Source organism: Panulirus ornatus, chromosome 39 (assembly GCF_036320965.1).
Source record: "Panulirus ornatus isolate Po-2019 chromosome 39, ASM3632096v1, whole genome shotgun sequence".
NCBI lineage: Eukaryota > Metazoa > Arthropoda > Malacostraca > Decapoda > Palinuridae > Panulirus > Panulirus ornatus.
In genome coordinates this window covers 11,005,623-11,032,533 of record NC_092262.1, presented here as the reverse complement: position 1 = coordinate 11,032,533, position 26,911 = coordinate 11,005,623, and the positions used below count along the sequence as shown (strand labels likewise).

General features: G+C 40.2%; 1 protein-coding gene across 3 annotated transcripts in view; it reads left to right on the top strand.

The window, feature by feature from the left end:
* hop (tyrosine-protein kinase hopscotch) overlaps positions 1–26,911 on the top strand; it is a 179,597-nt gene that overhangs the window by 88,962 nt on the left and 63,724 nt on the right. The window contains exons 1-4 of one of the 3 annotated variants that reach the window (XM_071685056.1): positions 11,402–12,556; positions 15,744–16,061; positions 17,663–17,771; positions 24,612–24,766. In XM_071685056.1, coding sequence (XP_071541157.1) covers positions 15,768–16,061; positions 17,663–17,771; positions 24,612–24,766 — 558 coding nt within the window. In that variant the 5' untranslated portion in view covers positions 11,402–12,556; positions 15,744–15,767. Of the gene's footprint in view, positions 1–11,401; positions 12,557–15,743; positions 16,062–17,662; positions 17,772–24,611; positions 24,767–26,911 lie in introns of those variants that run through there. The other 2 variants (XM_071685055.1, XM_071685057.1) reach the window with 2 other exon arrangements.

Genomic DNA, 26,911 nt, shown 5'->3' with positions numbered 1-26,911 from the left:
TTTATTCTTCAAATGTTAGCTGAGAAAGTACAGGCAACTGAAGCCCTAATCAAGGCCATTTCCTAAACGATATAAATATATATATATATATATATATATATATATATATATATATATATATATATACACACACACACTAGCTTTAGGCAGGTGCCCATTTTCTCGATCATCTCATGGGGGTAGATGAACTGCTGGGTTGACTGTGGACCGACTGCCACAACCAGGATTGGAACCTTTGCGCTCGAGCCTGCGCGGCCCGTTAATGCGTCACGGATGGGAACACTGACCGCCACACCACGGATGTCCACGCACGCCTGCCGTCTTTCGTAGCTGTCATGCAGAGTGCTTTCTGTCCCAGGGCCTGCTGACCACAGCCAGGCCCCACAGACTACTTCGTGGTGTTTCTTGATATCTTAGTATTCCCATGTTCAGCAGTGACAGCACCTCGCCCCCTCTGTTAACCCTACCATACGCTTTTACTAGAGCCGTAAATGACGTAGTCACTCTACTGTAGGTTTCTCGAGCGCACATTCTTCACTGCAAACCACGCACTACTCGCTCTCCTGCAGCATCATTATTCCTATCCGGTCAGATGTTCTGTGCATGCCACCGCAACACTCAGACAACACACTCCCAAACACCTTACCAGTTATGCTAAGCAGATTTATACGTCTATAATTGTAACATTATTTTTTTGTCCCTCGTGTCTGTATACAAGGTACTTCAACATTAGGCCTTGCATAGTGTTGAGAGCCTTAATATCGTCAGCTCTTTTCAAAACTGTTTCAATCTCATTCACTTGTCAAACTTTCCTTGACTTCAAATCTTGTACGTGGCATTCACTACCTCCTTTCATCACCCCAATTCGCCATGGCATTTATCAAAATACCTCAATCCCACTCCCTGCACCCGACTGTCTATCGTTTGACACATTAAGCAATCCTTAAAATTGCTCATTTCTTTTTTATATACCTTTATCTTGCATCGTTTGTTACCATTTCCCCATCTGCCTTTTTTTTTCTCGTGTTCTGACACTGTGGTCCCCTCTGTACAGAATATCTCCTTATTCTCTGAAATCATTTATCCTCTGTCCTTCATTTTCAGTCTTGATATATTTTCTTCCAGACCTGTCGCTGTCTAGTTGCACTCCTCTAGTCACTTTCATCCATTCTTTGCGGATACCGTACACACACACCTCCATATTCCATTTTAGTAATAGTATAACCTCATTCCTCCACTCGTCCCTCTGTCTCATACATCTGTATCCTTCTCTGTCACACGCCACATGAGTCCTGTTTACCCTATTCTTTCCCACGTGTATCATTTACTCCTTTCCCAAACACCTCGTCAGCCTCCTCTTCCCTCGAGAGATGATCAGACACCCCTCCTGTCGCCTCTCTGCCACCACCTTGGCATTCAACAGCCTCTCCTTTGTATTCCCGTCAGTCAGCACAGGAGTTCAACAACACCTAAGCCCACTCACCCACGTGCACTAATGACAGCACCTTTCCTTGAATCACGTATACCCCTTCACCACTCCGCTCACAGCACACAACTCGACCAGTTTGTGTTTATTTTGATTTTCTCCATCTATAATGGTGACCCCCCCTTTGTCCACGTATGATCTAAGTCGTCGCACATCTCACCCTTGTATTCAGGTACCCCAGCACCAGAGTTTCAATCCCTCCCATCTGAACGGTCATAAATTCGTTAACCTCCTCCCAAAGTGCATACCTTAAATAAACGCATTTACGTCATTGATAATGATAATAGAGAACAATTCAAGTCTGGAAACTAAAATGTGCACAAAAGATTCGGTCCCTTGCATTAAAACGGTCAAGTAAACCTCCTCCCAAAATGCATTCCTGCCTTCGTTAATGATAATGAATGCAAGTCTCGAAACTAGATAGGTTATGTTTATTATCTGAGATACAAACATCAGACATATGTATGCTTCATACATAAGAGACAAGGCGGGTACATTGTCTCCTCCAAGTAAACATACACTCGAGTATTGCTTTCCCATTGTCATATTTTTTTTCTACAAGTCCTGTATATTTTTTTATTTTCCTTGTCTTTATACGTTGGGACAAAATATTTTTACCTCTTGAGTAACAGTAACAACACCCATCCTTTAGGTCTTGCTGTCGAGTCACAAAGGCATTTGAAACTAGTAAAATCGACACCAGAATGAAGGAAAGTCTCTTGTGCCAACACAGGTGTGATGAGGCAGCCTTCTTCGAAACACACTTCTGAGTAGCTCATTGATGGTTACCTTACAACCCTTGGGCACGCCGGCACGACACTTGGGTATGGTCGCTCGCGTCCCCGAGCCTAACCTAACCCCCTTAGGTAAGGGACGCAGGCCAGTGGCTTCGGCCTCCCTCTCTCTGGCGTTCGTACCAACGCGTCGTTTTGTTTATATGGGTCGTACTGTGTTCAAAGGTTGGTTCAGGATCGCTCTTGAGCAAAAGCACGTTAACAAAAGCAGCAGTATGATTTCACCGCGGCCTAATCCCAGATACAGTTTTACCCGCTGTGAATATCAACTACGTCTGTCCTAGACAAAAAAAACACACAAAAAAGGAGGCGAGAGGGGGGAAAAAATTCGTGGTCGTTGCCATCTAGTGTGATATAAATAAAACCATGAATAGATCGACACCTGAGAATATATGATTATACTTTCTAACCGCATATCCTTATTGACTGATCTACCTGCCACCCACCATAGGCTTTACCTGGTAATCATCAACGCGTCGTTGAAGACCTCACAAGGAAACTGTGATTGAGGGTAGATGTTGAGGTGAACAACGGGTGATGTAGAGATGCCGAATGGGTGGCTCAGCGAGACACTGGCTGAATCTAAAGTACAACTAATACATCACTCGCGCCCTCACTCCCTCCCTCCTTCCCTGGCCAGGCATATTTTCCACGATTGTAGACACTCCCTGGCTGCCCTGATGGTAGACACTCCCTGGCTGCCCTGATGGTAGACACTCCCTGGCTGCCCTGATGGCAGACACTCCCTGGCTGCCCTGATGGCAGACACTCCCTGGCTGCCCTGATGGCAGACACTCCCTGGCTGCCCTGATGGCAGACACTCCCTGGCTGCCCTGATGGCAGACACTCCCTGGCTGCCCTGATGGCAGACACTCCCTGGCTGCCCTGATGGCAGACACTCCCTGGCTGCCCTGATGGCAGACACTCCCTGGCTGCCCTGATGGCAGACACTCCCTGGCTGCCCTGATGGCAGACACTCCCTGGCTGCCCTGATGGCAGACACTCCCTGGCTGCCCTGATGGTAGACACTCCCTGGCTGCCCTGATGGTAGACACTCCCTGGCTGCCCTGATGGTAGACACTCCCTGGCTGCCCTGATGGCAGACACTCCCTGGCTGCCAAACTGAATTGCCCCAGATTTTACTTCTACTGTCCTTGGGCTTGGGAATTTTTGTTGTCACATTAGAGATATATGTGTATATAAATCAACATCAAAAGCTCATGTGAAATACGTCATGACCAAGATGTATTCTGTGATTGGCCTGGATCTCTCTCTCTCTCTACCCAGCGTCATGAGACCTGCTTTCGAAAAACCTTGAGATCACCTTAGAAGTGTGGGTTGCCATTTACCTGTGCGGGTTGTTTCCATCCTGTCAGCCCGGCATGAACGATCGAAGTAAAGATACAGATTAATAATATAAGAAGAAATGACCGGGCAAAACTTATATATTGGTGTAATTGATAAATGGCGCGTGGAAAGAAGTGGATGTAGCGAACGGAACATGTTGAAATGGACGGATTTGACGCCAGTACATATATATTGACCCCTCTGGGCACTGTCATTACATTATATGGTCAGACCTTGTCATTCATAGTTTCCCAGTAAGTTCAAGTTACTACAATAGGAGGATCCTTTGGTTAAGTCAGTGTAGGGGCACCAGAGAAATAACTGGCGTGCTCGTGTTTTTTTGAAACGCTTGCCAACACACACACACACACATGATGCCTTGTAGGTGTGATTTAGGGCGGGAGAGCGTGTGATTTAGAGCAGTATTTGTATCTTCGAATAAGTCAACCCAGCTGTTCATCCACCCTTAGGGGTTGGTCGATGAAATGACTACGTGGCTCACGCTAGGATATATATATATATATATATATATATATATATATATATATATATATATATATATATATGTGTGTGTGTGTATATATTTTACTTTTCGCCATCTCGCGCGTCAGCGAGGTCGCGTCAAGCAAAGAGGACTGAGCCTTTGAGGGAAATCCTCACTTGGCCCCCTTCTCTGTTCTTTTGGAAAATCAAAAACGAGAGGGGAGGATTTCCAGCCCCCCGCTCCCTCCCTTTAGTCGCCTTCTACGACACGCAGGGAATACGTGGGAAGTATTCTTCATCCCCTATCCCCAGGGATATATATATATATATATATATATATATATATATATATATATATATATATATATATATAGCGTTAATAAGATGGCCTTGATTAGGGTCTCTGCTTTCCCTACCGTCTCGACTAACATAGAGAGTGAGTTGAGGACGGTTATGGTGATGGAAAAGTTGGGGCAACAGTTATTCGAAACTATCAGGAAAAGAAAACATCTGAAAAACCTTATCAAAGCGCCAGAATTTACGTTTAGTATTCTCGAAATACACAGAAAACATTTCATTTTCCTTTTGGTTTCGTGCGGTGGGAGGAAGTGGCCAGACCTTGTCAGCGCAGTCGGCGAACAAACCTTTTTTTAAGCAACTAAATGCAAGCGATACCATAACATTCACTCTTGTCTCGGTTGAGGAGGGAAGGTAATTGTAATGTTTTCACGGTGTTTCCCAGAAGGCAGGTAACGGGCGTCAGATATAGACACAGACCTTCAGTACCCTTAACATTCATTCCTTTAAGAAAATAAGAAATATTTCGGATAATTCCTATTTTATCACGAGTTGGTTTCATCTCAAGCTGGATCCGATGTGGGTTCCATCTTCTTGAGTTCATCATCAGTGGAGACGCCGCTCTCTGGCAAGCCAAGCCCTGCCGCCGTTGCCTTTTGCCCATCCGATGGGCTCCCGTGTGAGAGGTTAGTGGCCTTCAGGCGTCTGGTATTGCGCCAAGCTCATTGTTGGAGCACAATGGCAGAAGGGAACCGATGGACGAATGTAAAGGACAGGTAGCGAGGGAGGGCGGGGGGAAAAAATCATATTTCTGTCCTTCAGCAGCAAGACGTTTGGAAAGAACTTGAAGAAAGAACAATGTTGGCGAGGGCTGTCATAGACATCAAAGGTTTCAACAGGAAATGCCTCCGCCACAATGGTAAGAGTGGAGACGGACGACCCCATGGTGTTAGGATGGAAGAAGCTGCTGGCTGGAGTTATCACGGGGCCATTGTTATCCATCTTGATGGCTGTCCACACGCCAGACGCCTCCGTCCTGCCCACAACACCTGCACCAGCCTCAACCCCCGTCTTGAAACACCTTCAGTATCCTCCGACTCCCTTGAAACATCTCTCAAAATGCCCTCCATTGTCCCTGAACCCCCTCCCCCAGGGCCCTACATCCTCCCTGAAACACCTCCATATTTCCAGACGCACCTCCAGTGCGCTCTACCCTCCCTCAAACACCTCCACCTTCCCTGCCACACGTCCAGTGCACTCTACCCTCCCTCAGACACCTCCATTACCATCCACCCTCCCTCAAACACCTCCATATTTCCAGACGCACCTCCAGTGCGCTGTACCCTCCCTCAAACACCTCCACCTTCCCTGCCACACGTCCAGTGCACTCTACCCTCCCTCAGACACCTCCATTACCATCCACCCTCCCTCAAACACCTCCATATTTCCAGACGCACCTCCAGTGCGCTGTACCCTCCCTCAAACACCTCCACCTTCCCTGCCACACGTCCAGTGCACTCTACCCTTCCTCAAACACCTCCAGTACTATCCACCCTCTCTGACATCTGGTATCCACAGATTCTTCGTTGAATCAGTATCCACCCGTCGATGACCATTAGATATATTTTTTGAAACTCTTGCCAACACACACACACACACCTGATGCGTAGCGTAGCTGTATCCACAATGGATCTAACGTAGCAGACAGCTGCCAGTGTCCGTGTCGAGAACTCGTCCGTGATGTGTCCTCCTCAGCTGCAGCTTCACACGTACACTTTGGATCATTTCGGTCAAGTTCAATGTTGCTCTCCAAGTAGCGACCGTGGCTCAGTCTGTTGCGTACCAACGTTTGACTTCCACACACGCACTCGTATTTCCGCCATAAGAACCCACAACCCGAACGTTGCACACTCCCATGGAACGAAGACTGGGCTTGGGTGTATATGACTATGAATGTGAGTGTTCGTCGTCTTCAGTGTGTGTGTGTGAGGGCGAAAAACTCGACTATAGAAACTGATTACCTCAGTGTAGCGTTCGACACGGAAGCGTAATTACAAGAGCAAATATATATATATATATATATATATATATATATATATATATATATATATATATATATAGGAAGAAGATGCGTCTTGTGAATACTAAGCCAAATTGCAATGATTATCCTAAGGATACAAATTGCCGGTGGTCTGGGCTGTGTTTGTGTGTGTGTGTGGAGTTAGCTGGTGGAAATTTACACACCACAGCAGCCTCTCTCAAGTACGTGTGTTATGTAACACCGTCAAGTTCGAGCATGGCATTTGATATATATATAAATGACAAGATAACTTTTTTGCCATCAACTTTTTTATCTGATATTCCTTTTAATAATGTGGATGGTAGGTCATGTAAGCTACCTTTAGGGTTGTATCAGTTCTTCCAGATGACTCCCATCATATATACATGACACAAAAATGCTTCTGACTAAAGTGATCACCGAGCTTTATGTAGACTGTCTTAAGTCCACAGCAGATGGTGTAAAGCAACTGTCTTAAGTCCACAGCAGATGGTGTAAAGAATTTCGTCAAGGCGCGAGAAAAGTTGGCGCTAATGTCGCTTTCATATTATTATTGTTATTATTATTACTCTCAGGTCTCTCAAGTGTTGTCACACTACTACGTCAAGCCGTACACGACTTGCTGATAGATTTTGAGTGTTATATAGCAGGGTGGGTGTCAAAACTCGCTTCCTTTGACGATGGGGATCAGATTTCGACAGTGTTTCATGGCTATATAGTTAGGCCTGACCACTGCTAATGACGTTATAAAGGTCGTTAGCGTCAATTGTAAATAATGTAGGTTTAAACCTTATGACCTTTTGTGTGTTGAGAGAGATGAGACTTAGGCAGCATGTCGTCTATTTTGGCTAAACACGGAAATGATAGATAGTACGAGTGTAGGTTTTTGTGTTAGGACCAGCAGGTTCCAGTCACGGACGCCAGTGCCCATCGAGGCCGGACCATAATTGAAATATATTGAGTATTATGAAAGGAAAAAAAAGGGACGAATAATTGAGGTATATTAAGGATTATGAAAAGAAAAAAATGGACGAATAACTGAAATATATTAATGATTATGAAAGGAAAAGAAAGGACGAGGAAAAGTATTTACGATTTATTTTTGGATGAAGTGGGAAAACCTGTGTCGTTTAAAATGTGGGACACGTCAGTTATTGGGAAAAGACATGTAGGTAGAGAGTTCCGAGGCTTCGGGGTGTAGATTTCAGACGAGGGAGTGTTTACACCTTGCACACTTTATCCCCTTCTTTCCGCCGGAAATGAATTTGGTTTGAGTTGATGTAAGTCCTTCGTCTTCCTCCTGACGGTATAAAATCCACCAGTCGGCCATGTAGTTAGACATCCGTCCTGAAGACGTTTCGACCAGACCAGCTCTTTCTTAGTGTGTGACGGCGGATAAAATAGCCCTTTGTTCATGAGGATCACTCCATTGTCCATCACACACACACACACACACACAGACAAGCCAGACTATTGCGTGTACCAGTTTGACGTCCCCCTGGTGTCGTCTCCCCCCCACGTGGCATATCAAGGTCTCGGTCAGGACGCAGAGAGGGGCGTGTGTGTGTGTGTGTGTGCCAACTCGATCTTCGGCGACCTTTCCGCATCTTGCAAGTTGACGACATCACGAGCCACAGATCACAGACTGATTTGAGGTAGACTGTGGGTTTTGTCTTGCCCGATCATGCCTGGCGAGTGACTCCTCCTTGATCCAGGGCACCGCAGGAATAAAATCAAGCCGACTTGGGGAATGCCTGCCCTTTCCTTCTCTCTGTTGACCTTTGAAAACCCCATAACATTTTGGTTTATACCTTAGGTCGGGAGCCAGGGAGTAATTTGGTGACCCCCGAAGTCATTACTACCCCCTATTCCATATAAGACTTGTGACATGGGAGGAGAGTTAATGTAATTGGTAGCAGCGTTAGATTCATGCAAATCTTCCAGGAAGACCAGAATGTTCGAGAACATCGTTTTAAACACGTCATGTATATCTCCTTGAAAGTCTTCTCCCATTCATTTTTGAAAGATTTTAACATTTGTCAAAATATATGGCGCTCATCTCAAGACTGTAATAACTTGTCATTTTCATAGGTTGATTTTTTTTTTTTTAACTTTTCCCAGTGTCAGAAATACTGTTCGCAATGTTCTCATCTTCATTTCAGTTTTATTTATCTAGCGCACGCGGGGGGATAGGGGTGCCATTTCATGTGGTGGGGTGGCGACGAGAATGGATGAAGGCAGCAAATATCAATATGCACATGTGTATATATGTGTGTCTGTGTATGTATACGTTGAAATGTACAGGTATGTATAAGTGCGTGTGTGGGCGTTTATGTACATGTGGATGGGTTGGGCCATTCTTTCGTATGTTTCTTTGCGCTACCTCGCTAATGGTTTTTGTTAAGAGAAATGTGGGCATTACTTGTACTTTTTTTTATTCTTTTCTTGGAATATCGGTAATCCGTTATGGGTGATTGTGTGTCTCGGGGGCAGACCGGGCGTCACATGGTGGATCGAGCCGTCCTTAGGTATACGGACGGCAGGAGGAGGACTCTTGTGAGTGTGTACTAGTTTTCATCTTTCCACACACTCGACCTGGCAAATCAACCTCGGATAACTTGATAAACACTTAAACAGCTCTTGTAGAACACGTTACATATCTAGAAATTAAAACAAACAACCTTTTTAGACAAATTTTTTTAATTGAACACAAATCAGGAACAGGACGTGTGCCATGCCAGTTCATGGTGCTCATTCAGTTTCAAAAACTCGTGTGTCTTTTGTTTTTTAGTTTGATAATTATAACCACATCAAGAATATACGAGATAGTTTACGTAAGAAACTTTTTTTTTTTTTTTGCGAGAGTATACAAGGCTTAGTGTAAGTAATGAAATAAAGAAATATTATAATTAAAGATTTCCAACAATCGTGTCTTGTAATACTTCACATGTGCAGTAGAGTTTACTTCATTCCTTAAATAGTTATATTAATGTTATGGTCTCAACATGAGAAATGTTAGCTTTAACAACGACTATCAAGAGACTGTAATAATCTAAGATTATATTTGAATTCACTGCCTTGGTAATAACTGTAGAACGTACACAACCCACCCAGTGTGTTTTGAGAAGCTGATCTTGTGATGGACGTGTAGGGTTCTCCATTATTGATTGGAAGATATGGTTAACCCCAACATGCTTGTGTTATTGCAGGCTGCACGGAAATGCTGTGAGTGATAAGGAAATGTTCGAGGTTTGATTTTGAAATAGATTTCGAATGAAATGAAACAGGTAAGATATATAGAGATGTATGTAGTAAATGTGTTTTGGCATGACTGAACTCGAACCTTGTTACTGCTTTATCAGTATGCAATGTTGCACAGGCCTGAATTAAGAGAGGATGTTCACTAAGAGAAAAGAAGAGAGTAATGGAATAGGGAGGGCTGTTTCACGTTAAAATCCGCACATGCTTTACGTCCGAAACCTCCAGTATCTATTGTAAAATTCGCTAATATCACCAACCAGGAATGTGTCCTAATCTCGGTTCAATTCTGCGAGTACCTTGGCCAGTGATAACATTTCTAAGTATAGTGACGTGCCACATAGGTGTCTGAAAGTCATTGAAAATCTCAAGACAAAGATGATTCATATTACAGAATCGGATATAACTAGTCGGTTCGTAGTTTGAATCGCAGTGGCCAACAAATGATTCAAATCATTTTTAAAGAAGCACCGGAACATTTAAAGTCAGTAGAGATGGTTAATCCTGTCCTTATATTTTATGGTCTTTAAACTCTCAAAGATGGATTTCCCCTTAGATTGATTATCTCTTCCGTTAATTCTTCTGGTTACGAATTGTCCAAATGGATAGGTAAACACCTTAGTCATGTTCAAAGAAAAATATCTCCATCACTTGTTGCAAATAGTGAAGATTTTGTAAACAAAACTAAGAATATTACTTTGTTTAGCTGTGAATTCCTTATTCGCCAAAGTTCCCATTGAAGAAATTATCAGAGGAAATTACCAGATCTCAAGTCTTAGCTTACCCTTTCTCGTAAAATCTTGCACGACTTAAAAGACCTTGTGCGTTTCCAATAATGTTTTCCAAGATGCTGAAAGTAATTTTAATGGACAAATTTGGTCTAGCTATGAGATGTTCCTTTAATTCCGTTCCCAGTAACTTGCGAATAACTTGGAGAGTGAGATTCTAACTTGTCTCAATAACCTTCCACAAATCTTGCTTAGATACGTTGTTGATTTCCTCATGACCATATTGGATGGGAAAAGGAAAGCAAATTGCCATTTCTTGTGATAGAGAATCTAATCATTGATAGTCTACCTACGCTGAGAGCTATATTAATTTTTTTTTCTTTTCTGTACATGATCATTCTGTGAAAGTGTCTGTAGTTTATATTAGCAAGGGCATTACGTATGTGATCCCAGTGGTCAACAGTGCTTTTAATGGTCTTCCATTGTAATCACACACTGTTAATAAGACATTAATTAAAAGTAGGCCAAATTATTAGCAAATTGGGAATAATAACAGCGTTAAATGTGATTGGCCAGACCACAGTAAGCTGTTGCTTAACATTGGCAAGGAAGCGATCACTCTGTAGACCATAACACACCCAGTTCCATTTTACCCCCCTCGTTCGATTGTTAACCCGTAATGTTAGCGAATTGGTCCTAATGGCTGATATTGATAACTTCAATCCTTTCCCCAAGTGAGATTATTTTAAAGCACATCCTATTATCAGCCAGACTTACTAAGAAAATTGATAATCAAGACAATATAACAGAGTAGATGATCGCGCATTTGGCTACCCGGGCCAAACAACCCCTCACCCCCCAACAAACCCCCCCCCCCCTCAATTAACGGCATATCGTCTCCCTCCCTCACACACACACACTCCCTATGGACAGTCAGTTCAGTTTGTATACTGGTGGCACGTCGCTGAAAGGATGTACACGCCCTTGTGCTGGTGTTGGGATTTGGAAACTTTTTGATTGAAATGGTTGGCCGTTGATATGAGGTGGCTTGTGCCTGCGAAATATGGTGTGTGTGTAGTGTATGGCTTGTACGTAATCCATCAGGGTCAATCCCGGAAAAAAAAAAGATATATCAGCTGACTGGTGGCTTGCTGGCACGCCCACACTGCACAAAATCAGGAAAAAAATTACTTTGCGTTCTAATTCAATGTATTTCTTTTAACACCATTTTCGTTACTTGGTTTGATTTCCGTTGTATCTTCATGGTGCATGAACGAGCTAACGGTAATTGTAGGTGGGTCACTGGTCTCCCTCACCACCCTGTTTTATTTTACGTAATTATGTAGCTGTAATATTTTCATTTGATTAATAATGAATTAGCAGTGTCCATTCTAGAACAACACTTGACCCTGAAAGTATTGTTGATGTTAAACATTAGTTGAATGTAGACATCGATGTGTATAAACCAATATTAAAAACTATTTGCGTTTTGTTGATAACGGAAATGTATCTAGAAATGAATTATTATTAAAGAAAACCACGTTAATTTATACTAGAAAATGAGATGGTTTAATCCATGGCAGTGTAAGGTATATAAAGGACCATTGGAGAGAAGTAAATAATCATTCCCGAAAATCGGGGTTGTGGCCGTGTAGCAAGGAGGCAGTGTTGGTGGTGGCCTTGTGAAGCCACCGATGCTGATTACTATGAAATTAAGTTATACTATGACGTAGAGCATGTCATCTGCAGTTGTCATCGGTAGGCATTCGTAATCGTTGTGCAACAGTGACCTGTCAAGTCATTACTAAGTTGAGAATGTGGTGCAAATAGGTTCGAGATGGGGGCCACCCCCCAATCATTTTCCTGTGGTCAACTTAGGCAAGTCATCAAACGGGGAAAAGCATTTTATCCGGAGAGGCACAGTCCCAATTACGTGTTGTTGGGTAATGAAAGTGATTTCAGTGTGTTTGTAACAGTTTGTGGATCTAGTGGACCGGCAGCAACCGGTAATAGTGTTGGTTTAGGTTAGACTTGGTGTGGTGCGTGGTGTTGTGTTCCAACAGTAGTTAATGTGGCAAGAGAGAATTCCAGCTCTTATATTTTGGTAAGTGATATGGAATAAGATAGGGAATGATATTCATTAACTAGCATGTGCCGAACTGTTCATTTAAGTGTAAATTGACTTGTTTTTTTCCCCTAATGAAATTAACAATTTATTGGTATTTACCATGATTTTTCTTTAAGAAAAATTGATTTGTGTATTGAGATGGAACATGCAAAGTTGAATGTGAAATAATTTCCATATGGAGGTTAGATTTTAATGCAACAAATAAGAGCCCAGACATATAATTCCTAACTTAGCTTGACATAACCTAACCAAGGCAAGGCAGACCAAACCTATATAAACGACAATACTACAGATTTCGATGTCTCTTTTAGAATTTATTGTACCTTGTGACACAAATTGCATGACAATTTTCATTAATCAGCCCATGAATTAATGTATCCCCCAACCCATTGACTGCTGACGTACTGTGTATGTGATGTGATATCTGGCAGGTGACTGCGTGTCGTTTACAATTTGGGGGTATCTGAAATTTCTGGATGAAGTTTGCAGGGAATTAGTGTATCAGGAAGCATCTATAGTTCTGGCATCTTTGTTTCTACATCCTTAGCTTATACAAACCATCAAGATTCTGTGGGGATTACATTATTCACTACCCATATGGCTAAGGATTTGTATATAGATTTAGAATTGCATGAATATTGTAGATGGATATAAGTAATGTAGGGTTATCAAATTGCCTGCTTGAGGTTTTGCTGCATCTGAAAAGTCACCTTTGGTAAAGTTATATCAGTGGGAGTACAGTATCATCAAAGAATTTCTCGCTCCAAAGGAGTCCACGTCTCCTAGTGCAACCTCGGGCAGAAGTCTTTAGAAAGAGAGGTCCTGGTTAACACCATGACTTTGAGAAAGTCCTGGGTTTTTAAATGTGAATTAATGTAAATAATTGTGTATTTTTGGGAATTGTATTATGGTTGCTTAGCATATGTATTATGCTGTAAGGGGTCACATTGTACATCTAAGAGTTGCAGCTGGAATATTTAATCATTTGATGATTTCACTACATGTGTTAGCAACTTGTTACTATATTCACTCGTGTAATTCCTTTTTTTCCAGAAAAATATGAATACAAGGACAAAAAATTTGATTTTCTGAATTTATTGAAAATTGCTAGACTGAGGACGCATGAAATATCCAGAATAGTCAGTGTTTAAAAGCATTTTATTGAAAGTTCTCTATGTAACACAAAGCCGAGATGAAATTTTTCTTTTACAAGCTTTCCAGAGACCATTGTGATCGATGATATTTTGAACCAGATCTTATCAGAGGTCCCATATTTCATTTTTTGCTTAGTACTGCAATTTGAATACTGTTTGACACTCCAAAATCAAAGATTCTCATACTGTTTGAGTTGTAGATTATTCTGTAGCAACATTATATTATGTAACCTATAAATGTAACATAACCAGATTTAGCTATAGAATTTGTTTCATTAAGGGTCTCCATTGACTGGTTTACTCTGTAAAGTGTGAAAACGGTAATCTTGCCTAGTTTTATTTTCAGATTTCATGTACTAAGCATGGAACCCTGCATTACCCAGTTCTGTTGGTTTAGGGCTTTCTCTCTTTTACCGTTAATGCAGATTAACACTTTGGAAAACATCTGACTGCATATTTCTCATGGGTGACACATGGGGTCATACAGTAATGAGAATAAAACTTCACTGAACTTTGCACATATTAAAGGTGAATTTTGGTTATACATATTACTATCTCTATATTTATAGCAAATCACAAGGTGTATATATTATTCTAGAGATGAGTATAACCAAATTACAGGGAATCAGAGATTGGTACACATTATTTCCATTGACTGTCTTTCCCTAACCCAGCTTAAGAGTCACTCCACATGATAGTAATCCATGCTCACTCCTTGTTGCGTAGTCATTTGTAATGTTACCCAGCCATACCGAACCTGTAGGTAGGTGGGATGATGATAGGGTGAATGAAGACTACACTAAACTAGCTAAATTAGCCTTGTCTTTTTTTTAAACTTTAGAAAAAAGAGAGTTCCTGACCATTCAGAATGCCATTATATTGAGGTCACTGAGGATTACTTGAAAAATAGTAGTTCACCTGACCATGGGCAAGACCCTGAACGTTCACCATTTAAAACAAATTTAGTATAATTTGTGGAATACCCTCCTACTAAAGGATTAAAGTGCTGTGTATAACCAGTCTTGCTTATCTTTTATACTTATTGCAGGCGGTGACATAATTCTTAGCCACATATTCCTGTTGTGTATATTCCAATGAATTACCGTATTTTCAGGTCTGATAAGAAATTATTTTTTGCATGGCAGGTTTATTCTGGTCCCCCCCTTCTTTCTTTTTTTTTCCATATACTGTATTTAGTGTGTGCCATAAGTCACAGCAGCACATGTGATAGCATGTGTCGAATCTGTAACCAAAATTCACCTAAAAAAAAAAAAAAAAGGGCCTAATATCTCAAGTACCAAATTCTGTGTATCCATGTGATAAGTGGCATCACTGGAACATCTGGAAATGATAATTTTGATTTTTTTTTTTATTATTATTATTAGATTTTGCTTTCATACTAAAATTCATCTATGATTCTCAGTGTGTCACTGCATGGAACTCGTTCCCATTTTCTTGGCTATAGAATATGTAAAAATGAAACTTTAGTACCTCCATTATCAGTGTTGCAAAACCTTAAGCACAGTGTTTGTGTTTTCATATGCAAGAAAAATTACTACTTTTTAAGTGTGATGGTGAATTTGGTTTCATAATTGCAAAATCTTTTATGATGCAGAGCATTTAAACCAAGAGATGGTAACTTATTTTGCCCGCATTTGCTGCCCATGAATTTTTTTCTTGATGCATACCCATATATGAACTTGTGAAATTACTTTCTAAAACTTTGACCTCGTATAGGTGCACCATTATTTTGTCAGTAAAAAACTTGACTATTGGGCAAGAGTTTTGCTACATACACTGTGTACCTATGCTTCTTATCTATTCACAATTTTTTTTTTTTTTTTCTTATACTACCTTTTCTCTTCCCATTGACCTTGTTCTTTCAAGACCAGAGGTCTAATGTTAATTACTGGAGGCTTTTATCTGTTCTACAGTTAATAAGCTTGTTGCTGTATTAGATAAGTTGATATTTTAAAATTGTAATTTGTATGTAATTTCTGCTTTTTCAGAGTAGTTTTTATTAGGTATCAAGTATGTTGACCATCAACTTCTATGGTAGTTGGTTACCTCTGATCCTTCCTCAAGATTTGGATCAGTGCATGGAAGATGTTGTTGTTGCTGCTGCTCAGGTGCTTCAGATCAGTCCCCTTTGTCGTCATTTATTTGGTCTACGATATGCCACCAGTACTTTTTGGGTTGGATTGTCCAAAAAAATTACAAGTCTGCCACAAAACACTACCTTGCAGTTTCGGCTACGGTTCAGAGCTCATTCTCTTTATCGACTCAAGGCCTTGGATCCAAATGCCTTTGAGTATCTCTATCATCAAGTGAGTATTTTTATTTATTGTATGTTCTTAATACATTTTTATTTCCTTTTGTGTTCTTCTTTGGTAATGACAGATTTTTATGTATTTCCTTTTATGTGCTTCTTTGGTAATGACAAATTTTTATGTAGACAGACTTGTATAATTTAACTGATGTAAAATCAGACAGTATAAGAATTCTGAATGGTCATTGATCTAGGCAGAATTTTTGTGAAAGATTGCACACCTGAAAATTGAAGTTCCTCTGTTTCATGAGCATTTTCACTCTTGGTAGTTTTTAAAAAGGCTTTCCACATATACTAGGCTCCCATCCCACTGTAGATCATGCTGCAACATCAGAAACCATTTACAGTATTTTGAAAATTATATACCCACCTTAGGCATACTAGCATTAATAGATTTGATTTTGAAAATCATATGTCAGCTTAATGCAAGAGCAACTTAATGATTTTAAAAACTATATGATCAGCATTGGTAGTGTAGCATAAGTCATATTGAATGTGAAAATTATATACTCTAGTGTATCGGAAATATCATTGAAAATTTTTCAGGCAGCTTAGGTGTCCTAGCTGAAACGATATAATTTTTTTATTTGATCAAGTTATTTGGTCACTGTAGGTAGCCCAGTGGAAACCACATTATTTGTCTATCTCTGTATCTTTGGCACCTGTTCCCTTTGCGAACCATCTCGAGGGGGTGTCCACTGCAAAAGTCTCCATAAACTGTGAATTGTACAGAAACTGTACATTTCATGTTCTTGATGTCCAAATAAACAAGATATCACCAAGCCCTAGAAAACATTGATTTTATCATATGTAAATAGGCCTTACTTTGGGTAGTACATGGCCCAAAAGTCTGGTCAAGCTCTGAAATATTTCCTTTTATTTATGACTTTATGGCCTTAATCCCAATAGTTTGTCATTTTCAAAGCCTTAGCCAACTTTGAAGTATTTATTACTGTAAAGAAAAAATACCATATTTCAAATGAAATGTTCGAGTATTGTAACATGTATTAACTAACATTTTACATCATCTGTATGTTTAGTTGAAAATTTGTATGTGAAAATCCTCTTTCTAGTGATAGTCATGATAATTATAAAAAGAAAACATTAGTGATGGTGGTGATAAATGAGTGACGGAAGAGCTTTATGATTTTTATCAAGGCTAATTAGAGTTGTGGTTAATTTATGGTATCCATATTTAGTCCTACAAGGGACCATCCTATTCAGATTTGGATGGAAAATGAGAACATCTATTCATGTGTGCTCCATCCTTTCCCAGTAGAATGTATATGTATGGGGACAGCACTTAGGGTTAATTAAGTTCATTTATTCATGTAAGTTGTGCAACTAGAATTTATATTCATAATAATGTTTACTTTTATAGTAATAATCGTAAAATTATTTACTCGTGGATAACTTAATGGTAATGATCGTTGTTCTACTTTTAATTTACACTACATGGATGTCAGGGCAGGTATGAGTGTGTATGATGATATTCTCACATTTTGTGATCTCTTTATAGTAGATTGCAAATTGCCGGAATGATATTTATTTCAATGTTATATATGTGATTAAATCTTATATATTACTGGTGCTAATCAGGTACGGGCAGATTTCTTGGCTGGTGAAATCCCAGAACTTACCAACTGTCCTGAAGATGGCTTAGGACTAGTGGTGACGGATATACTGCTTTATATGCTGAATAACCCAGGTATTGCAGTTTTATTGAAATTGGTCCATTTCTTCAAGATATGTAGAACATGTAGTTTGTATATTACATTATTTGATGATGGTCTAAATGAAGCAGAAGATTGCCTGAATTTGATTTTTTCTCATATCACTGCTGATTTACCAGAAATTTAGTGTACAGTGTTATGGTGACAGAATATAGGTGACTAAGCATGCTAAATAAAATCTCTCTAACATAGTAAGGTAGTATTGAATGATTAGTAAATAAAGATGTGGTAAGGGATAATGATTTAACTGGACATATAATAATCTTCCTTATGTTTTCAGAGTACTTGCATATTTGCTTTGCACCACAGCATATATAATACAGAAGTCCTGACTATGTTGATGGATTAAAGCTTTGAGCCTTGAAAGTATAGGAATGGAAGATGGATTTCTTGTAAATGTAATGTCTGAGGATGATGCATGGCATGTGACATGTTATTTTCATGGGGCAGTTTGATTGAGAGAACAACCAAGAAGTGCTGAAATGGTTCAGGTATTCAGAGAAGATAAGTGGTAGACTAGGGAGGTGGTAGAAGTTGGAGTAGCTTTGGGGTCTCAGGTGATTGAATAATCATGAGGGTGAGAGGCATGTGTTGGATAGAAATATAAGGAGCATTGTGATGTTTTATTTATGGGGTGAATCAGGGCATATGAAGTGGTCATAGCAAAACTGGAACTGAGGCTTGGATGTGTGTGATAGGTTTTTGTTTTAGTGTTATGCATGACAGTTGGGGTTTGGATGTATGTGGATGTAGCCATTGTCCCTTTGTTCCTGAGTGTTGCGTGGATGCAGGTCTTGGACCTTTGATGCAAAGGAAGAGGATGGATGTTTGAAATGAAATGGCTGTGGATTATCTAGGTATATGAGAAATTTCTTTCTCAGAGGTGACTTGGTTGTAGTGAGTTTGATTTTGATTGAGAGAATAACCAGGATGCGATCAAGTGGTTTTATCTGGTGGAGGGGTGTTTAGGACTGGGTTGCCAAGGGTGGTTGTTTTATGCCTATTGGGCCATTTTGTTTTATATTTTTGTCATAACTCTGTTTATTAGGGATGATTGATTTGTAAGAATAAGATGCTTGAGTTTGAAGCAGGGGTAAGGTTTTTTTCTACTTGATGGTTGGTGGTGGTTAATGGGATGATTTGAATGAGGAGGATTTAGTGTTGCAAAGAACCAAGTACTGAGTATATTAAAGTGTGATTGGATTACAATTGTTTTTTTATTTGTTCTACTGTTGTTGAATATTTGTGGTTTGGGGGCAGCTAGTGATTGTTCCGAGTACTTTGTGTTTTGTAGCTTTGTCGTTTTTCCTTTAGGTATGATAAGTGACCAGGCAAGTGAGGCAAAGTTTAGGGTAGAGCAAATGAATTATTTGTTGATGATACTAAGGAATTCCTTTCTTGTCCATTTCTGGTATGAGTGAATGATTTCTGAGGGAATTTAGTTTGTTTTTGGCCTTCTTATTGATATTTGTGGGGAGGGAATGTGTCTTATTTCATATCCTGTATAGTTAGTTTAGTTGAATGGGAGTGGCTGACCATTCAGGCCAATGGGAGGGTGCAGGTCAGATTCATTTCTATCGGGGATCTAGAGGGTGATAGTAGATTTCATTGGTGCAGACTTGGTGTTTTAAGTGAGCCAGTGGTGTAGTAATGCTCAGGTTGTTGCTTGAACAGTATCAGGGAGCTGTGATGTGATTGTGCAGACTTCCACATTGTGTTTTGCAGGAGCAAATTGGAGGAAATGTTGGAAGAAATTGAAGAGGCTTAGAGAAAGATCTGCTCTGTGAGGATTTTGAAGTGAATCGTTTGTGAGTGACTGGCTGGGCTTTTCACCATGATGTTAGATAATGATTTTTTGTCTTCATTGTGGAGGATGTCATTTTTTTGTGTGAGAATGTGTTAGGGATGGTGTTGAATGCCATGTTGATATCTATTGCCGTTAATACTGTGCTAAAGAGAGGTTTTGGTGTAGTATTGGAGTGAGTGGGTCTAAAGCTATGCTGTGTAGGTTAGTAGAATATTGAGGTCTATTCTGTTTTGGATAATTTTTTTTTAAGGAATTTGGGTACTGAAGACAGCAGTGACACTGGAGTCGGCTGAGGATGAGTTGGGGGAAAGAGCTGGAATTTAGGTATCTTAGTAGAGAGAATGCACCTGATATCAGAGTTAAGGAAACAATGCTTGTTAAAGAGAAGATTTTTATTTATTTTGCCCATACGGGTACAAGGTAGTAAGGAGGGAAAGGATGGGGAAGAGTGGCCTTCATAGTAAAAGATAGCCATAAGTTTCAGGGAATAGTGGAAGATGGCCCATTAAGACTACATAATGGGAAATAAATGCATATTGGTGTAATGGTATAATTTTCTAGGGAAAGATAAGGGAAAGGATGGGGAAGAGTGGCCTTCATAGTTAAAGTTAACCATAAGTTTCAGGGAATAGTGGAAGATGACCCTTTAAGACAATACATAATGGGAAATAAATGCATATTGGTGTAATGGTATAATTTTCCAGGGAAAGGATGGGGAAGAGTGGCCTTCATAGTAAAAGATAGCCATAAGTTTCAGGGAATAGTAGAAGATGGCCCATTGACAATACATAATGGGAAATAAATGCAGTGGTGTAATAGTATAATTTCCCAGAGAATTTTAGCAATCCTGAACATGTACACAAAAATAATGAATCAGGATGATACAGGAAGCTCGAAAACACACATTTCTCAGATATGGCAAAGTACTTTTAGTGGAAGATTTCAATAATAGTGATAAACTCGGGGAATTTCGATTCTCATCCTGACAGGAAGTCATGGACATAAGTTTTAGTGTGTGCAGGATTATATGCTTAACTAATGTCAGTAAACACATTAAGATGAAAGAGACTGTTACTTTTTCAATTTCATGGATAAGGAAATAATTGGGAAGCTGTTCACATCATGCATAGGGTCAACATTAAGACATGTTTCTTAAGTTTGGTCACAGCAGTACATAATGAAGCATAAGGGACAAATAGACAAGGTCCAGAGGAGAGCAGCAACAAAAGGTACCAAAATTAAGAGGGCTGATTTATAGGTGAAGGCTAGATGCCTTAAATTTGCCAACTTTGGAAGTGAGGAGGTACCTGATCAGTTTTTTTTTTTACATAGATTGATGTAGGCAATGAACAGTTCTTTAAGAGATGTAGGGACAGAGCACTGCGAGAACAAAACATGAAATTAAGGAGGAAACTTGTCGAAGAAGCTTTAAGGAAGTGCTTTTATAATGAAAGTGTGGTGGATGAATGGAATAGAAAGACTGCAGACTGCATACAAAAATTGAAGTTTTTCATTATAATTTAACTTAATTGCTGTTTCACGTGTCAGCGAGGTATATAGAATAGTGTTTTAGAGATAGGGCCCCGTGAATGTAATGCATTTTGGTAATTACGATTAGATAAATAGGTAATTATGCTCGCACATCACCACACTTTGACCTGTGGTCCTGCCTTGTGGACATGGCTGGCTTCCTGAGTGCTTTAGGAGCCCCAGAGAAGATAGAAGGGTCATGGGGCAGAAAGGTAAGAGGTTGACATTTTTATGTTAATAATGGCTAGGATTTAATGAATATGCACCCAGTTTCCAGAATAAATTGTATCTTCTTACTGGGATCACTAAAAAGCAAGGATATGGCCTTGTACAAAAGTTTCTTAAAGCCCAAAAGAGAGTCTGGATTGGCAAAATATATGTACACATGTTAATATGTGTGACTTGTTTTCATGGATTCATTGGAACATGTATTTGATATCTTTAGAAAAACATAGAGATGTAAATAATTATGAATATTAGAATTCTGGGATCTGCTCTATAGCTCGCATTGTCAAAGGCTATGTGAGCTTTTGTTATAAAATGGCGTCCACTGTGTATCCTTGTCTGGCCATCATCTTTAAATAGATCTTCCTTCATGTTGTCATAACTTCTTGCTTTGAATTATGGCCTGCTGAATATATATGATAGAACATTTTTTTTTTTGCTTTGTCGCTGTCTCCCGCGTTTGTGAGGTAGCTCAAGGAAACAGACGAAAGAAATGGCCCAACCCACCCCCATACACATGCATATACATACGTCCACACACGCAAATATACATACCTACTCAGCTTTCCATGGTTTACCCCAGACGCTTCACATGCCCTGATTCAATCCACTGACAGCATGTCAACCCCGGTATACCACATCGATCCAATTCACTCTATTCCTTGCCCTCCTTTCACCCTCCTGCATGTTCAGGCCCCGATCACACAAAATCTTTTTCACTCCATCTTTCCACCTCCAATTTGGTCTCCCTCTTCTCCTCGTTCCCTCCACCTCCGACACATATATCCTCTTGGTCAATCTTTCCTCACTCATTCTCTCCATGTGCCCAAACCATTTCAAAACACCCTCTTCTGCTCTCTCAACCACGCTCTTTTTATTTCCACACATCTCTCTTACCCTTACGTTACTTACTCGATTAAACCACCTCACACCACACATTGTCCTCAAACATCTCATTTCCAGCACATCCATCCTCCTGCGCACTACTCTATCCATAACCCACGCCTCGCAACCATACAACATTGTTGGAACCACTATTCCTTCAAACATACTCAATTTTGCTTTCGGAGATAATGTTCTCGACTTCCACACATTCTTCAATGCTCCCAGGATTTTCGCCCCCTCCCCCACCCTATGATCCACTTCCGCTTCCATAGTTCCATCCGCTGCCAGATCCACTCCCAGATATCTAAAACACTTTATTTCCTCCAGTTTTTCTCCCTTCAAACTTACCTCCCAATTGACTTGACCCTCAACCCTACTGTACCTAATAACCTTGCTCTTATTCACATTTACTCTTAACTTTCTTCTTTCACACACTTTACCAAACTCAGTCACCAGCTTCTGCAGTTTATCACATGAATCGGCCACCAGCGCTGTATCATCAGCGAACAACAACTGACTCACTTCCCAAGCTCTCTCATCCCCAACAGACTTCATACTTGCCCCTCTTTCCAAAACTCTTGCATTTACCTCCCTAACAACCCCATCCATAAACAAATTAAACAACCATGGAGACATCACACACCCCTGCCGCAACCCTACATTCACTGAGAACCAATCACTTTCCTCTCTTCCTACACGTACACATGCCATACATCCTCGATAAAAACATGATAAACTGTGTAAAATAGAATGAATATAACATATTTGAAATTTATAGTTTTCACAATTTTTCAGAATTGTGCAAATTAGGTCTGATTTGTGAAAAATTCACTTAAAGTTAGGCAGTAAATCCAGGCTCACATGAGCCATGGGTTTTTCATGCCATCTCTTGTTTAATCTTTTATGGTAATGATGTCTTGTAAGTAGCAAACATTGCAAATTGGAACATCTTTGAAAGGGCACATGGGAAAGTGCTAACAAGTGGTTTGGTGAAAAGAGATTTGGTGAAAGCCTTGCATTGGATGATGCCTAACAAAGTAGGTGAAGTAGATGGGATTTAACTGGAATTTCGTAATTGGTTAGTTTAGATTTGTGATGGGGAAGTATCAGAGGATTGACACCATGGATGTTTGATTTATTTATGGATGGGGTGATGCGGGAGCTAAATATTTAACAAGGGTCTTGAAGATAAGAGCAGGCATGTAGTCCATACTGGGTGAGGGGGGCCAGGGAATTGAATTGGTTGTCTCCTGATGACATAGCACTGATGGAACATTTGAGTGAAACTTTGCTAAAGTTGGTTTCCAAGTTTGGGAGTGTATGAAAGAAAGTTGAGTGAATGTGAATACAAAAAAAAAAATTATTAGGTTAAGCATTGAAGAGACACATTAGTTGGACTGAGTTTGTGTAGAGAAAACTAGGAAGAATCATACTTTTATAGATACCTAGGAGTGCAGTGAAATGGAACCATGGAAGTGGAAGAGAGTCATAGGATGGGTGAGTGTGAAGTCTCTGGGAGCATTGAGGAATGTTTTGAGAGAGAGGTTGCTATTTGGGAGAATAAATGAGTATGTTTGAAGGTATAGTACTCCCAGTGGTGGTGTATGGATGTGAAGCATTGGCTATAAATGAAATGTATGGAAGAGGATATGTGGTGTGAGGAGAGTTGATCAAGTCAGTAATGACTTGGTAAGAGATATGTTTGATAAGAAGAGTATGGTGAAGAAAGCTGAGGAGGATTTGCTTAAATAGTTTTGACATATGGAGAGAATGAGTGAGAAGATTTTGGCATGTAAGATGTGTCAGAAGTGGAGGGGACAAGAGAACTGGGAGACCAAATTGGAGATGGAAGGATGGGGTCTTGAGTGTTTGGAGCCTGAACATGCAGGCGAGAGAATAGCATGCGCAGGATAGAGTGAATTAGAACAATTTGGTATGCAAGGGATGATGTACTGTCAGCGGACTGAACCAGGACAAATGAAGCAGCTGAGGGAAACCATGGAAAGGTCAATGGAACTTGGTCGTGCAGAAGAGGCTATGTTGCTGGTGCATTACACATAACGACCAGAGAATGGATGATGTATGTTGCATTATAAGGGTTAGATTGGTATTGGTTATTTTTGAAGGTAAGGAATCTCTCTGATATTGATTTGGCTTTTCTTATGGTAGATGCTCACACTAGTTAAGTACATTGCAGATTCTGTAAGCCCTTATTATCACATGTTGTAGTTCAGGAACTAGTCCATAATTTAAAACTAGAATAACTGTTCCACAAAAATTTTCTAAGAATAATAGCTTTAATAATTTTTGTAATTTTCATGAGTGATTCTTTGGCATGATAATGGATAAATGGTTTTTTTTTCCCCAGGTAAGAAAATTGGAGATATAGATCTTAAAAGCTTTATGCCAAAGGAACTAAATGGTATGGCAAATAGAATAAATGTGAAAAGGAATGCTGAGAAAGTAATTGAAAGCTGCCATAACAAGGATGCTGGATATGTACGTGAGTGCTACCTTCTCAAGGTGAGGTGACAGATGTAAAGAGTATTATATATAGTTATAATTTATTATTATACTTGATTGCTGTTTCCTTTGTTAGTGAGGTAGCACACCCTCTTCAGCTCTCTCAACCACATTCTTCATAATACCACACTTCTCCCTTACCTTTTCTTTACTTGCTTGATCAAAACCCCTCGTACCTCAAAAATTTCATTTCCAACACATCCACCCTCCTCCCCAAAGCCTTATCTATAGCCAATGCCACACATCCACATGATATCACTGGAATGATTTAAACCTTCAAACTTGCGCATTTTTTGCCCTTCCAAATAGCGATCCCTCTTCCCACATATTTTTCTGTACTCCCAGAACCTTTTCCCCCTCGCCCACCCTAAGGCTTGTCACACTTCCATGGTTCGGTTTGCTGCCATGTCTTCTCCCGGGTACCTAAAATGCTTCACTTCCTCCTATCCATTTCCATTCATACTTACCCCACTGAACCAACTAGCCTTGCTTTTATTCACATTTACTCTCCTCTTTCTCCTTTCACATACACAATTCCAAACTCTGTCTCCAACTTCTGCAGTTTCTCGCAAGAATTTGCCACCATTGTTGTATTAACAACAAACAACTGCCTTGCTTCCAAGGCCTTCTCATCCACTGCAGACTACAGACTTGCCCTTTTCTCCAAGACTTTCATTTACCTCCCTAACCACCATGAACAAATTAAACATCCTTGGTGACATCACACACCCCTCCCACAGACCAACCTTCCTGTGGAACCATTCGCTTTCCTTTCTACTTACTCGTACACAAGCCTTACACCCTTAATAAAAATGTCTTGTTGCTTCTAGTGGCTTTCCTCTGGCATTGCATTTTCTTGATACCTTCCACAAGGTATCTCCATTAACCCAATCATAGCTTTTTCTAGGTTTATAAGTGCCACATGTAATTGCATTAATTTCTCTTAAGTATTTCGTACATGAATTATTTGAAGTAGACACCTGGTTCATGCATCTTCTGCCACTTTCGAAACCACACTGCTCGGCCCCAATATGATGTTGTATACATGCCTACACCCTCTCAATCGGTACCCTCCTATACAACTTGCCTGGTACTCGACAAATTTAAACCTCTCTTCTTTACCTCTAGCCTTTATACAGTGGCACTACATAAACATTACGCAAATCCTCAAGAACCTCACCATGATCCATACATATTGAAAATCCTAACTAACCACTCAACAACACAGTCTCCCCTTTTCTTAATGAATTCAACTCCAATTCTGATCCCTCCCACATTGCCACATTTCATCATAAGGAAGGCTTTCACCACCTCTCTTCTCTTCACCAAACCACTTTCCATTAATCACTTAACATACCACCTTGACCCACACACCCTACATCTGCCACCCAGTCATCAAATGCATTCAGCATCCATATCCTTACTTAATTGCTGCATGTTACCACTTCCCTTTTTGCTCCCCTATTGTTTTTTGCACATTATTAACCTCCTCCCAGAATATCTTATTCTCCCTAAAGTTTATTAATACCTAGTCTCTCATTTGCCATCTTTTCAACCCCAGCACATTTATCTTGATTTGCTACTTTCTCTTGTACATCCCCCAATCATTTGCACAGCTTTCTTGTAAGTACCATCCAAATGTTTTTTTTTTTTTTTTTTTTTTTTTTTTTTTTTTTTTTTTTTTTTTTAACCAGCAACTTTACTACTACTACATCCCACCATTTGCATGCAAAAGCATCCCTTGCACATGCCCGCATTGCTACTTGAAATACCTCTTTTTCCTCAATCAGTCTCTTGGTATTATTTCTTCTGGTATTTTTTCATACATGTTCAAGTTTGCCATATCCTGCATTAGTGAGGTAGCACTAGGAACAAACAAAGAAGTGGCCTTGTTCAATTCAATCTACTTTGTAGCTGCCATGTATAATGTATTGAAACCAGAGCCCCATCCACAGTTAGGCCCCATAAACCTTTGGCTTATTCCATCGGCTGCATGTTTCAGCCCATTGACAGCATGTTGTCCCCAATAAACCACATCGCTCCATTTCTCTCTAAACCTTGCATGCCTTGTACCCCCCCTGCATGTTCAGACCCCAACCTTTCTACCTCATCCTTGGCATTCCCTTTTACTTCTTAATCGTCCTT